This window comes from Tursiops truncatus, chromosome 4, assembly GCF_011762595.2.
Source record: "Tursiops truncatus isolate mTurTru1 chromosome 4, mTurTru1.mat.Y, whole genome shotgun sequence".
NCBI lineage: Eukaryota > Metazoa > Chordata > Mammalia > Artiodactyla > Delphinidae > Tursiops > Tursiops truncatus.
The window spans coordinates 142,941,772-142,955,411 of record NC_047037.1 but is presented as its reverse complement, the minus strand read 5'-3'; the positions used below and the strand labels follow the sequence as shown (position 1 = coordinate 142,955,411).

General features: G+C 64.2%; 1 protein-coding gene across 2 annotated transcripts; it reads left to right on the top strand.

Annotated features, from left to right (window-relative positions):
* The first annotated feature begins 378 nt into the window (after positions 1-378).
* On the top strand, positions 379-12,557 carry POFUT2 (protein O-fucosyltransferase 2). Of its 2 annotated transcripts, none has more exons than XM_019923249.3 (9): positions 379-641; positions 1,951-2,201; positions 4,171-4,315; positions 4,904-5,014; positions 7,418-7,617; positions 9,445-9,570; positions 9,855-10,035; positions 10,187-10,310; positions 11,314-12,557. In XM_019923249.3, the coding sequence occupies exons 1-9, from the start codon at positions 511-513 to the stop codon at positions 11,419-11,421; spliced, it is 1,377 nt and encodes a 458-aa protein (XP_019778808.1). In that variant the 5' UTR covers positions 379-510; the 3' UTR covers positions 11,422-12,557. The 2 variants fall into 2 exon arrangements, with proteins under 2 accessions (XP_019778808.1, XP_019778809.1); XM_019923250.3 differs by having other exon boundaries at positions 385-641; positions 7,418-7,484.
* Positions 12,558-13,640: the final 1,083 nt, after the last annotated feature.

Genomic DNA, 13,640 nt, shown 5'->3' with positions numbered 1-13,640 from the left:
TGCGGCTCAAGTAACCCACCTGGCCAGCCGTGCGGGCCTGGGTCAGTCCTCTGGCTTGCCCTTCCGCAGCCCGCACGCTGACCCTGTGCGCGTCCGCCGCGAGGGGAAGCAGCGGAGCCCAGGCGGAGGCCCGCGCGGCCCGCAGGTGAAGCTGTCTGCGCCCCACGTCGCGTGGCCCCGCCCTCGGCGCCAGCCCCGCCCCGGCCTGTACCCGGCGCGGCCCGCAGGAGGAGACGTCCGCGCAGCCCCGCCCCCGTCTCGGCCCCGCCCACATCCCGGCCCAGTCCACCAGCCCATCAGTCCCGCCCCCGCCCCTCGGCCGGGCCCCGCCTCAGCCCCCAGCGGCTCCGCCCGTTCTGCCGCAGCAACGCCCCGACTCGGGATCAAGCAGGACTCATGCCCTAGGTGGGCCCCGTGGCGTTGCCTTGGTACAGACGACGCTCTCCACCAGGGCGGGCTGCACTTCCGGGGCGGGGCACGGCCAACGGAAGTACGTGACCGCCCGGGGCCATGGCGGCGCTCGGCGTCTTCTGCTTGCTCCTCGGGGCGGTATCCTGGCCGCCGACCTCGGCCTCGGGCGAGGAGTTCTGGCCAGGCCAGTCGGCAGCCGACATCTTGTCGGGGGCGGCGTCCCGCAGACGGTAAACGTTCTCGGCTGGGCCGGTGGGCAGGGACCCGGCGAACCGGGAGGCGGGGCTCGGAGGGCCGGGAGGCGGAGCGGTGGAGCCTCGCTGTCCCCTCGCCTCTCGGGACCCCTGGCCTGGGGCCGCGAGCCCCCCGGAAGGGCAGGCTGCAGGTCCGCGCAGGCCGGGGGCGCCTGTTACCCGATGCGGGCCTTGCCTGGAGTTCGAGGAGCCCCCGAATCAGATGTTCGAATGGGGCGGTTCTTAAGAAAGCCCAGCTTTGTTTCCCTGCAGGAGAATATCCGCCCATCCAGGTGTGGGTTGTTTCATAGATAAGTCTCAGGGGTAAGAGACAAGCGTCAGCGCCGTTCAGCAGTTACTGAGGGCTTGACCGAAAACAGACTGCTGGGTGCGGGGTGTCAAGATGGTAGATGGGCCTCTTCCTGGCAGGCTTGGGGGATTGGAGGCTCAAGCCGGGGGTCACAGCGTGGCCTCGTTTGCAGTAACGGAGATGCAGAGAAGGGGCCGGTGAGGACGTAGCAGAAGCTGAGGTCTCCTGCCTGCGGCTTGTGTAGAGAAGTCTTGCTTTACATAGGGCAGCCGTTCTCAGAGTGCGTCCAGGGATCCCTGACGTGCCAGGCCATTTTCGTAGAAAGGCCTTTTGCCCACACTCTCTCGCGAGTTTACTGTGGAGATTTGCCAGGGACCACCTGGCCTGTGCTGCCGTAACACAGGGAATGAGGAGCAGACGGGAGAACCCAGCAATCACCAGACCAAAAGGAGATTTGCAGAAATTAAACAGTGCCGCTCTTGTCCTTCAGGATTTTTGTCTTGAAAAATATACTTATTTTTCATTTGGAAATTTGGAAATACTAATGATAAAGGTGATACGTTTATTTTTGTTATTTTTAAGGGAATTCATAAATACTTTTCTAAAGTTCTTGCTTTAAATTCTAAATCAGGAGTCATCGGTAGATTTAACCCACATTAACAGTAGCCTTTGGGGTCCTCGGTCACTGTTAAGAGTGTGCAGGGGTCTGTAGACCAAGAGGTTTGAGAAGCCCTGGAGGGTGAGCGCCCAGATTCTGCCTGCGAGACTCCGCTGGTCTTAGCTGTGAATTATTGCTGGTGGCTAAACGGATGCTGAGATGTCTTCTGCTCCTACTTGCGGGCTCTTTAAGTGACTGGTCCTGTGGAAGCGGGTGGGCAGCTGCCTCCACACTACAGACCAGAAGCTACTGACCGCGCTAGGCCGTGGACGTGGGGTGTTGGGTTTTCTGTGCGGAGCCCCGGCCCTGAAGAAGCACTCCCCTGCCCTCCCTGCCAGGTATCTTCTGTACGACGTCAACCCCCCGGAGGGCTTCAACCTCCGCAGGGACGTGTACATCCGGGTCGCCTCCCTCCTGAAGACTCTGCTGAAGACTGAGGAGTGGGTGCTGGTACTGCCCCCCTGGGGCCGCCTCTACCACTGGAAGAGCCCCGACATTCGCCAGGTCCGGATTCCCTGGTCCGACTTTTTCGATCTTCCAAGTCTCAGTAGGAACATCCCCGTCATGGAGTACGAACAGTTCATTGCAGGTGAGGCGGGCGGCGGTCCTGTAACTGGGGCCGCGCGGGCATTGGTCTGGGCGTGAACGTCAGGCCCGGCCGAGCCCTCGGCCAGCGGGGCCGTCTCCTCTTGGGCCTTTGCTCTGCCTAGGGGCCCTGCTTCCGTTTCCCCCACTACCGGCGATTTTGACCTTTCCATAGTTTTTCTAGGGAAATAGATCTGAAGCATGTGAGCCATGTGTCCCCTTGCCTCCGAAAACCCCGGCCACCTGGTGAGCTGGAGCTGTGGTTGGGGGGCAGGACCACAGGCCTCCCCCTGTGCAGGCCAGGCTGGTCTTACCTGAAGGAAAACACGCTGCGTGCGTGGTGCTGGCTGGGTGCTGGAGGAGACGTGACCACACATCCTGTCTCATGTGGTTCTGGACAACCTTCTCATTTTAATGTTTTTAAGAGGAAAGGGTTGAAGATTTCCTAGAATGAAGGTACTTAGAGCACTGTTGCTTTATTCAGAAGACATAAACAGTCAGGGACACCTCTGCCCAGATCCCTGGAGCAGCCCGGGAGAGCGAGTCACAGTTCCCGAGTGGTGGTCTTCGCGCTTCTGCCGTGTGAGGGCCTGGCGGCCTGAGCGGCGCTGCTGCCCCCGAGGCCAGGCCCACACGTCCTCCTTGTCAGGTTCTGTTCTCACCACACCGCAGACCCTGTCCCGTGGGGACGTTCTCCGCGTGGGGCTCCGCTGTGGCTGCAGGGCCACCGGACGACCTGCTGCCGTCCGCACTCCTGCTGGGGAGGCAAACCCTGCGGCTGGGGAGCAACCTTCCTGACCCGACTCAGCCCGGGAAGCAGGCTCGGCCTTGTCTGCACGGGCCCTGGCGCCCAGGGGACCGGCCCCTGACCTGCCAGCGCGGTGGCGCCTCGGCCACGAGGGGTGCTTAGTGACTGCAGACGGCCGTCATCCCTGCCGCTCTGCAGGCCATGTCCCTCGGGCCGGGCAGTGGGGTTGGGGACCGAGCCCCCGGGTGACAGTGTGGAGGTGACAGACCCGCCTTGACCAGCCCAGGTTTACCACTGCAGAGGGGACAGGCATGGGGCGTCACACCCGGAAGGCCTCCAGGCCGGCGTCTCAGCCCTGGTGTTGCATCCCCCCGCCCCGCCATAGGAGGCCCAGAGCCCGGGCCTCGTGCTCAAGCCAGAGAGAGTGTGGACGAGACGCTGGCTCACTCGCCGTGGCTCTCTCGTCAGTGCGCTCTGTCGTTGCACCTGTGAGCACATCTTCACGTGTCGCCGAGTCGTGGCTGGGAGGCTCCAGGTGTGGGAGGAGCAGTGGGTGAGACGGACACAGGCCGCGGCTCTGCGGGGCGTCCTGTTGGGGGCGGGGGCGGAGCATAAGTAAGTGGCGGGGACACGCAGCGCTCGCGGCAGTGACCAGAGCCTCAGGACGAGAAAGCAGGAAGGGGTGCGGAGTGCTGGGCGGTGGCCGTGGACTGGGAAGGCATCCTTTTTGGGGAGATGCAGTTTGAGTGGCCTCACAGGTCAAGAACGAGCCCCGGAGGGGACGGTCCAGGCGGGTCAGCTATTCAGGGGTCCCGGGGAAGGAGCACACCCCCATGGGCTCCAGGCATCACGGGGGGGCAGCTGCAGGAGAGGAGAGGGGCAGAGCGAGGGCAGCCTGCGGCCGTCGTGGGAACTGGCCCCGCCTACGGCGACGTGTGGGTGTGGCTGGAAAGAGAAGGGGGCCCAGGCAAGGCCGGATGCTGTAAGAGGTTGGGGCGCTGAGCGGCCCAGAGGAGATGCTGGCTCCTGGACACGCCCCCCAGGCAGCCCTCCCGTCCCCTGAGGGACCCCCATGTCCCGAGGTCACTTGTTCCATCATCTCTACTTTTATGAGCTTCTTCCAGTCCTGTTTGGGAAGAGGGTGGCATTAAATACAGTGGTACTTCTCCGTATCGCCGCAGTGTGTGCTGTGGTCACCGTTACTGTCGGTCCTTGTCTCCTGCAGAGTCCGGCGGGCCCTTCATCGACCAGGTCTATGTCCTGCAAGGTTATGCAGAGGGCTGGAAGGAGGGGGCCTGGGAGGAGAAGATCGACAGCCGGCCCTGCATCGAGCCGCCCCTTTACTCGCAGGACAAGCACGAGTATTACAGGTACCACCGCGTTCGGGGACTCGGGCTGGTTTAGAAGTACCTGGCTGAGACGCACTTACCTTTTCCCGCGTTGTTTAACGCGCTTGAACGTGGTCGTGGCGGTGTTGTCACCCCAGGCTGAGCTGCCGTCAGAAGAGCTGCCTGTGGAAGTGCTGCTGTGTCCTCCCCAGCCCCGCCCAAAGCGCCCCCCACACGGGGGACCAGAGTAATCCGGTTCTAGACCTGGAGCAGCTCCGGAGCTCCTGAGAGCACAGCTGCTTTAAGGACAGTTACTGTCAAAACTGGCCCTGGCCCGTAAGCGTTCGTTCCGCCGGGCTGCTTCCAGGCCGTCCCTGCTTTCCTGTCATCGTACCGTCCAGGTTCCTGAAGACAGCTTCCGTGGTCTCATCAGATCAGATGAAATTTGTGGTTTCTTTAAAGATTTCCACAAGGTCACTACCTGTGATCACGACCAATAACTTGTGAAAACTTACTGGTGAACTAAGAGAACTAGCTGAGTTTATCCAGATCGGGCCGTGCATCCCGACTTCGCTTACTGCCGCGGAAAAAGAGCCGCACTAACCGGGTGCTGTGGGTCTTGTTTTCCAGAGGATGGTTTTGGGGTTATGAAGAGACGCGGGGTTTAAACGTGTCCTGTCTGTCTGTTCAGGGGTCGGCTTCCATCATCGCCCCTGTGCTCCTGAGAAACACGTCCGCACGGTGAGTGTGTGGTCTCTGGGTGATGGCTGGTGCGAGGGCACGTGTGTGAGCGTGTCCGTGTGTGCCTGTGCTCCGTCCTGCCGGCTGGCCCGCGGGCGTCGTTGGAGGGTCAGACCTCAGCCGCCCCCCACCGCTGCCTCTCGAGCCGGGGGGCCGGCAGGAGCCCCCAGGCGGGGCGGCCGTGGCTGTTCTCCTCCCGGTGCTGCTTGGAGCGGCTGTGCTTCTGAGCCTCACGACGGGGGTCTCTGGTCCCACCCCTGGTGGGCGGTGGGGTCGGATTTATACCCGGATCCTGCCCTGGGGTCCTGTCGAGGTGGGGGGGGGCGAGCCAGGGCCTGCTGGACGCAGCAGGGCGTGAGGATGGGCATAGGGGCAGGGGGCGGGCAGTAAGAGAGGGGTGGGGATGAGGGCCGTGGGGTCGTGAGGCTGCAGCAGGGGGAGGGCCGGGATAAGAGCGGGACCAGCGGGGCCAGGAGGGTTTTGAAGTGACCACTGAGTGACCGGGGCTGGGGCGGCAGCCCGGAGCTGGCCTTGGAGGTTCCGCATGGGCGAGGCGTGCTTCCCCTCGGGGCCACCCCTGAAATCAAGCTCTCTCGCCGGCCTCCTCGAAGCCTGAGCTGTGAGTGGTCAGAGGACCAGCTCAGGCCTCTCCTGGACACACCGCCCTGGCGGCTGCTCCTGGCCTCGCGTGCTGGGAGTGTGTCTGCATGGCCGGTTCCGCCTGGAAGCAGAAAACCAGCCGCACAGGCCCCGCCCGCCCGCCCTGCCACCAGAGGGTCAGCAGGGAGGGCTGGGGTTCCGGGCGAGTGGCAGGGTCTGCTGCGCCAGGCGAGCTCCTCAGGAGGGGCTCGTGCTTGGTTTCTAGGCAGGTGTCCTAGGAGTTCGCTGCAGGTGTGAGTTGCTGGGGACATGGGGACCCTGCGAGGGCCCCTCCTGTTAGCCACCTTCAGTGTCCCTGAGCCTGCGCACGCACAGGGCAGGCCTCCTGTGCTCTCCGGGGCCCGGGAGGGTGCAGACTGTCCCAGCACGGCCCCAGTGTGCCAGAACGCCAGGCCAGCTCCCCCGGGGCCTGTGTCAACAAAACGCAGGCAGGTCCACGGAGGCAGCAGCCGCCTTCTCTGCTCGGGGGGTCCGAGCTCCTCATAAGAGATGAGGGTACTGCCTGCTGGGGCCCCGCGTTACTCATCTCACAGCTGTTCGCATTTCAAAAGCAGATCTGGCCGAAGCTTTGGGCTGTGGGACCGTTTCTTCTGAGTTGCATTTGTGGGTAAGGGGAGCTGAGCCCAGGACAGACTTGTGCCCGGAGGCCCCACTGTTTAAGAGAGACGCAGGGGGCTTGACAGCGGGGAGATGGCGGCGCTGAGACCCACGAAGCTGGACGGGGGTGGGGGGAACCCCACCATGCAGAAAACTCAAGATGTGAACAGCACTAACCAGAGAGAGAAGGTTGATACATTTAGTTACGTTACAATTAAAAAGTCTTGTCCATCGATAGAAAGCGTTAACAAAATGGAAAGACAAACCAGAGAGGGAGGTGCTTGTAGCATGTCAGTCAGTACAGGGCTGGGTCAGATACAGGCAGAGCTGCTAAGTAAAGATTAGTGAGTAAAGGGCAGGCGGCCTTGTAGCAAGTTCAGCAGAAGACGCTGTCAGGTGTACCGCCGAGGAACACGCTGCTCTTAGACCCCAGGGGAGACGCAGGCCGCCGCCTCCCAGACGTGGCCTGTTTCTGGAGGGTCCTCTCCACCTGTGCTGATTCTTCAGGTTGCTTGATTAGCTCAGGCAGACCACCTTTCCTGCCCCTCACTTTGTGAGGAGGGAGTTGAGCCTTCCTTTAAGAAGGGGCTGGCTTTGGCTGGAGAAATACAAACATGATAAGGAGTCTGTTTCATTAAGGTGATTTTTAAAAATAAGAGTAAATACTGAGTTGTGTTCCTTTGGGGTAGCCGTCGTTACATGGCTTTGCCCTTTATCCAGTAACATGAGTTAAGCCATAGATGTTCTACTGCTGAACGTTTTTGCATCCCTGGTGTGAGCTCCATTTGTCACGTGTGTCATCCTTTTAATGTATTGCTGGGTTCTGTTTGCTGATTTCACGTTTTGTTTACTTGTGGGGTTTTTTGCGTTGAGAGTCAGTCGAGCTTGGTAGCTCAGCCAGTTCAGCGGCTGGGACAGGAGAGCGTCCGTCGATGTTTAGAGCCACTTAGGGATCGAAAGCTTCTGCAGGCAGCTGCCTGTGAGAGGCTCAGCAGAGATTTGCCCAGACGCACCCAGGCGACCCAGCAAGGTTTCACCCTCTCGGAGTTCGTCCCTGATTGTTCCCTGGCCCAGGGCCTCCCACATGACAGTGCTCTCTGGAGCGTGTGAACATAAAGACCTTCTTTTCTTGTTGTTTAAAAATAGGTCCGTGATGTTAGACCGAGCCGAAAACCTCCTTCACGACCACTATGGAGGGAAGGAGTACTGGGACGTGAGTGTCGCATGGCAAGCACCTCTGTACATGTGTTTAGTCTTGGAAAGCCCAAGACCCTCAGCAGCTCTTGTTTTCCACCTTGCTGACTGGCCTGATGAGGCTCTTAGCAGGCGTGGGGGAGGGTCCGCCGGTGAGCATTGCCCCCTGCCCAAGGAGTGCTCCAGGGAGCGGGCTGGGGCGTCCCGGGCCCCTGCTGCACCGCATCGGCTGTCCTTTCCTGCTGACGCGTTCAGAACCTGGAATTAGAGCTCCGGCCGTGTGTCCCCAGCGTTGAAAGGTGGGGCGTTCTGTGCCCCGAGTCCTTAATAGCGGAGTCGGGCTCTGCCCTGAGGGGGAAGCGCTGGCTCTGGGTGCACAGACAGTGACAGGGAGGCAGGTGGGCGAGAGGCTTCTCCCGTCGTCCTGGGGGTGGGGACGGCTTAATCGTCAGGCGTCTGGTTTGGAAAAGAGGCGCAGTTCTGCCGACGGGGGCCCGGTGCAGCAGTCTGGCAAAAGCGTCAGACGTTCCCTGAGAAGAGCCTTTGGCTGCAAGGTGGGGACCCAGGTGACGTCGGCCTGGCCTGTCGGGGGCTCTGCCGGCGAAGGAGCCTCCAGGGGCATCAGGGTGGGTGGGCTGCAGGGGACACGGGGCCTGCTCCCCCGGGCCCTGGGACCTGTGCAGAAACTGGTCTTAGAAGGGCCATTTGTGCGTTGTTGGAGCGAGGTAGAAGCGTTTAGGCAGATTACAGCTTTCTTAAGTTAAAAATGAGCACTGAGCTCCCTCAAGGCAGATACTTTGCAGCCTGGTTTCTCCCCCTCCCCGTGGGGATCTGTGCCCGTCTCACCTGGGGCTCCCGGTGGATGTGTCGCTTCTCCCGAGGCCCCTGTGCGGGAGCCGGTTTCCCTGGATCTCTGCACCTTGGCTCTGCGACCGTGTGGACGGAGCCCCGTGGCCATGCCCCACCCCGTTTCCGCATGGTGGGCGTGGTGTTTTCTGCCGCAGGGGCTCCCAGGCCTGTTGACTGAGGCGCAGGTTTATTATTTATGGAACGTGGTATTTGCTGTCAGAAAAATGCAGTTGGTATTCTGTAATCTCTGCACCTAATTCACGATGAAGGGCAGCCCCGCATGTGGCGAGGTCCATCCCTGGACCGCGTCCTGTCCTGTCCCTGCAGGGCGTTGGTCAGTAATCAGTCCCCAGATGGACCCAGTCAGGCCCCCCAAGTCCCGCCCAGTCGTCACCAGCCTCAGCCTGTCTGGTCCTTCCTCCACCTGGGGAAATGGGTGTCATGCCCCCTCTGCAGCCCCTGACCCCCAGCTCTCAGGGTCTGCCCTGTCTGGGGGTCATGGATGCCTCCTGTGGGCGGGCTGGGCAGGCAGAGGCCCCCAGGTGGGACCCTGCTCCCTGGACTCGCGACCTGGGTGCCTCCTAGGCACCCTCCGCGGCCAGCGAGGCCCCCGTGATGCGGGTTGTTGCAGAAGCGTCAAAACGTGGACACGGTGGTTCTGTGCCTCATGATAGCACTGTGGTCCCCACCAGCCTTGAAGGGTGGTGACCCCCCTCGGCACCTGCGGGGGGGAGGGGTGATGGGTGGGGACCCCGGGGTGGGGGGCGAGGGGTGATGGGCGGGGACCCCGGGGCAGGGAGTGAGGGGTGATGGGCGGGGACCCCGGGGCGGGGGGGAGGGGTGACGGGTGGGGACCCCGGTGTGGGGGGAGGGGTGACAGGTGGGGACTCTGGGTGGGGGCGAGGGGTGACGGGCGGGGACCCCGGGGTGGGGGGCGAGGGGTGATGGGCGGGGACCCTGGGGCAGGGGGGATGGGGTGATGGGCGGGGACCCCGGGGCAGGGGGGGAGGGGTGACAGGTGGGGACCCCGGGGCAGGGGGGAGGGGTGACGGGTGGGGACCCCGGGGCAGAGGGGAGGGGTGACGGGTGGGGACCCCGGGGCAGGGGCTCACGGTCTGTTGCACCTGCAGACCCGGCGCAGCATGGTGTTCGCCAAGCACCTGCGGGCCGTGGGGGACGAGTTCCGGAGCAGGTACCTCAATTCCACGGACGCGGCCGACAGGATCCCCTTCGAGGAGGACTGGACCAAGATGAAGGTGGACTCCGCCTCTGTAATCCTTGGCGGGGGGATGCATTTTGTCTCTAGATGCCTCTCAACTAATCCCCTCCTTTAGGAAAGGGCAGGACGGGAACACCCTGTCTGTCGCAGGGCTCCTGGGCCGCACTGCCCCAGGTGCCAGAGATGCCGCTCGTCAGCAGGGAGCCCCCGTCCTGGTGCAGAAGTAGGGACGTTGGCCAGTAATCGGTCCCTAGATGGACCCGATCAGGCCCCCCGCGTCCCGCCCGATCGGCACCAGCCTGTCTGGTCCTCCTCCACCAGGTCCAGCTGGGCTCTTCGCTGGGGGGCCCATACCTGGGCGTCCACCTGAGGAGGAAGGACTTCACCTGGGGGCACAGGGAGGACGTGCCCAGCCTGGAGGGGGCCGCGAGGAGGATCCGCAGCCTCATGAAGACCCACCAGCTGGACAGGGTGTTCGTGGCCACGGACGCCGCCAGGAAGGGTACATGGCTCCAGCCGCCTGTCCCTCCCACAGCTAATGGGAGGGGGTTGCGCTCCTGTCCTCCTCGCCCCTCCCCCCACGGTCCTGCCGTGTGAGCGCATGCACACGCATGTCTCCTGCGGCCCCGTCACCTCCCGTGATGCACCTGCAGAGCTGGATGGGCTCCGGAGGCTGCTGCCCGAGATGGTGCGGTTCGAACCCACATGGGAGGAGCTGGAGCTCTACAAGGACGGGGGTGTCGCCATCGTGGACCAGTGGGTCTGCGCACACGCCCGGTGAGCAGCCTAGCGCGTGTCCGAGGCTGAGTCCTCACGTGCAGACCACCGGCTCGGCCCTCCTTGCCTCACCCGGGGCCTCTCCTCTGCTGCGTCTTGTCTCGGGGGCAGGGCCGTCCCCGCTCCGCCCACCCCTGAGTCCTGGTCCCCAGGTACCTCTCGGGCGCCCGCGGGGCACCCTGCCCAGTGTCCCGTCCTTGTCATGGGAGGCGAGCTGCCCACAGGGACCTGGGCCCGGGCCTCGGGGCTCCTTGGGTTCATCTGCCCGCCGGCGCTGGGAGAGCAAGGCTGGGCTGAGTCGGGCACTTGGAGGAAAGTGGACAATCAGAGCAGAGTAGGTGATTTTCCCTCTCCTTCCAGAATCCTCAGACGTGCTGGGTGCAGGGGTGTGTGTGGTTTACCAGGTAGAGGTGTGCCCTGTCCCGTTCCAGGGGACACCTCCTCCAGGCTGAGCAGAGGGCTGAGGGCGGACTCAGCCCCACCAGGGCTGCAGGGAGCAGCCCCAGCCCCGCCCTGTGCTCTGGGCCCTGCCCCTCGACCCCGAGGTTCTGCTGGTGGGGGGCGGGGGTACGGGTTTCGGGGCTTCGCTCTTCCCCGCCCGCCTTGGGCTCAGGCCCGGTGGTGATGGGAAGCAGACCTCCGGCACGTGTGTTCCGAGATGCTATCCCTGGAGGGGAGTTTCCTCCTCCTCCGGCTGCGGCTCCGCCCTCAGCGGGAAGGCCTGCGCGGCAGGTTAAGCTTGGCCCTGAGCCCCTGCCCCGAGCAGCTGAGGTCTAGCAGTGGCCCGAGCCTGCCCCCGGTGCGGGACCTGTCACCCGAGCCCCTGCGGCGGCCACAGCCTGGCCCCTGGGCTCCTGCAGCCCAGGCCGCTTGGTGGCGGTGGGCCACGGGGAGCCCCGGCCGAGGAGACTGGGCTGGGGGGCCAGGCGGGCGCCCGGGGTCGCGGGTGGGCGTGGCTGGCGGGTTTGCTCTGCAGCCCTGGTGACCTCACGTGTCTCAGCAGGTTTTTTATCGGCACCTCGGTCTCGACGTTCTCTTTTCGAATTCACGAGGAGAGAGAGATCCTGGGGTTGGACCCCAAGACGACATACAACCGGTTCTGTGGGGATGAGGAGAAGGCGTGCGAGCAGCCCACGCACTGGAGAATTGCGTACTGAGCCGGCCCACGGGCGCCCCAGACGCGGGCTCGCAGCCGCCCTCAGGACAGCAGCAGCTGGCTGGGCAGCAGGCTGTCCCCTCTCCGGTCTCAGGCCCGGGAGCCCTGCGGAGCCGCGCTGCGTCTGTCCTGCCTTCCCCAGGCCCACCTGTCTGCCGTGACCCAGCGCCGCCGCTTCCCCGGGTGCGGGCTGTTGGCTCCAGATCCGGAACCGTGTGTCCGCGGCCAGCGAGGCCCCCGTGCTGCCTCGGAGGTGCCGGCTTGTCCTTGTTGACCTTGGTCTGGAGGGTCTCCCACAGCGCCGGGCAGGCCTGGCGCCTGGGCTGCTCCTGTCCCGGGCGGCAGACACAGTGTTGACGCTCCCTGTGCCACAGAGCAGGGCCCTTGGTCCTGCCCTTCTCCCCACGTGGGACCCCGTGCCAGCTGGACGGCGGGCGAACCACCACATCACAGGGCCGGTCTGAGGCCTTTGGGGGCCTGTGATGCCCTCGCCCCGTCCGCCCCGCACTGCCTGGGTCAGAGCATCAGAACGTTCCTTGGCGAGTCCCGGTGCTTTGTGTGCTCACGGGGACAGGGGGCCCCCGCCGGTGGTCTGCAGGGTCCGTCCAGCTGTCCAGGCTGTCTGGTCTGTGACGGCCACAGCAGTACGAGGGGTGGCCAGATGCTCGTCCTCGGAGCCCCTGTGGTCCCCGCGCGAGAGCAGGGTGCAGCTGAGAGGAGCGGGGTCACTCCAGCCTCGGAAGGCACCTTGGGGACCAGCTGCTGCGGGGCAGAGGCCGGGCTGCAGAGCCCTGTGTGGGGACTTCACGGCCGCCACGAGGGAGCTGCTGTGATGGCACTGCTGGGGCCCTGCCCCGTCCCCTCCAACTAGGCGCCCAACTTCCCACGACACCTGGGGTGACTGGCGACCCTGCAGAACCCATGAGTCTGGGCTGCAGCCGCCCCGTGTCTCCTTCCTGAGCTCTAGAGAGGCCCTGATCATACGGCGGGGTCCTGCGGTGTCACCGCCGTGCCGGGTGAAACCGCGAGATATTTATTCTTTGTCTGTTTGTACATCAAGTATTAATAAAATACATTTTCTAGAAACGGTGCTTTTTCCCACCCTGCGTTCTCTTTCGGCCGAGCGCTGGTCCAAGCATCTGGACTCGGCCGTTACCTTCCTCTTTAAGAAAAGTTGCGTTGTCGTCGTCTGTGTGTACGGGTGTGAGCATCGTGGAGGCACCGGCCGGCCACCGCCTGCCCCGCCGGCTCTTCGTTCCTTGCACGTTGGCCGCCAGGCTTGGTTGGAAAGAGCCCGCGGTTCTGCAGGTTTGAGAACTGCTGTCGTCTGGGTGCCGAGGGGGCAGCAGTAGAGCCTCCCTGGGGGCTGCATCCTGCTGGGAAAGACCAGCCAGCGAAACCCCACCCTAGAGGGCAGGGCGCGCGGCGGGAAGGCAGGGAGCTCCGGGAGGGGGTGCGGGCCACGCCGCGGAGGGGGCGCGGTGAGCCTGAAGGGGCAGTGAGGGTAGGGGCCGCTGGGGGTCTGCGGAGAAGCGGGGGACAGCCTGGAAGCTGGGCTCCAGGTGACGCTGTCAGGGCCGCCGGACGTGGGGCGGGTGGTCGGGAGGTGGTGTCTCAGCTGCTGGACGGACGTGGCCCGGGGCCTGTGGTCTTGGCCGCGTGAAAGGGCTGAGGGGGAGGGGCCGCAGGTGGGGACCGTGACGGCGGGCAGGGCCGGAGGAGGAGGAGGCATCTGGGCATCGCCGGGCATCGCACCCCTGTCCTGACGGGGAGACACGGGAGGAGCCGCGGCCTCGTGGGCCTCCCTGGCCCCAGGCCTCCCCGCGCTCCCGGCTCTGCCGTGTCTGACGGGGCGCCGGGCAGGCCACAGGAGGGCCATCGTCAGAGCCTGTCTGGAGCGTGTCGTGCCATCGTTGGAATTTCAGAAACACATCGAGGGTGAAGGAAGGTGAGCCGGGGGGTGTGGGGTGGGGTCTCTGTCCGCCTCAGTGGGGGCACGCGTGATAAGTGTCCCCCGAGGGCTCCGGAGGCAGCCCCCAGGAACAGCAGCCGTCCTCTGCAGGCCGGGGGGCCCGGACGTGGGACCACCTCCCTACATCTGGGGCCGCCCCCACCCTGCACCCTGATTTAGTGCCTGACTCTGAGGTCACAGGGTCAGCGCTGCACCAGGGCTT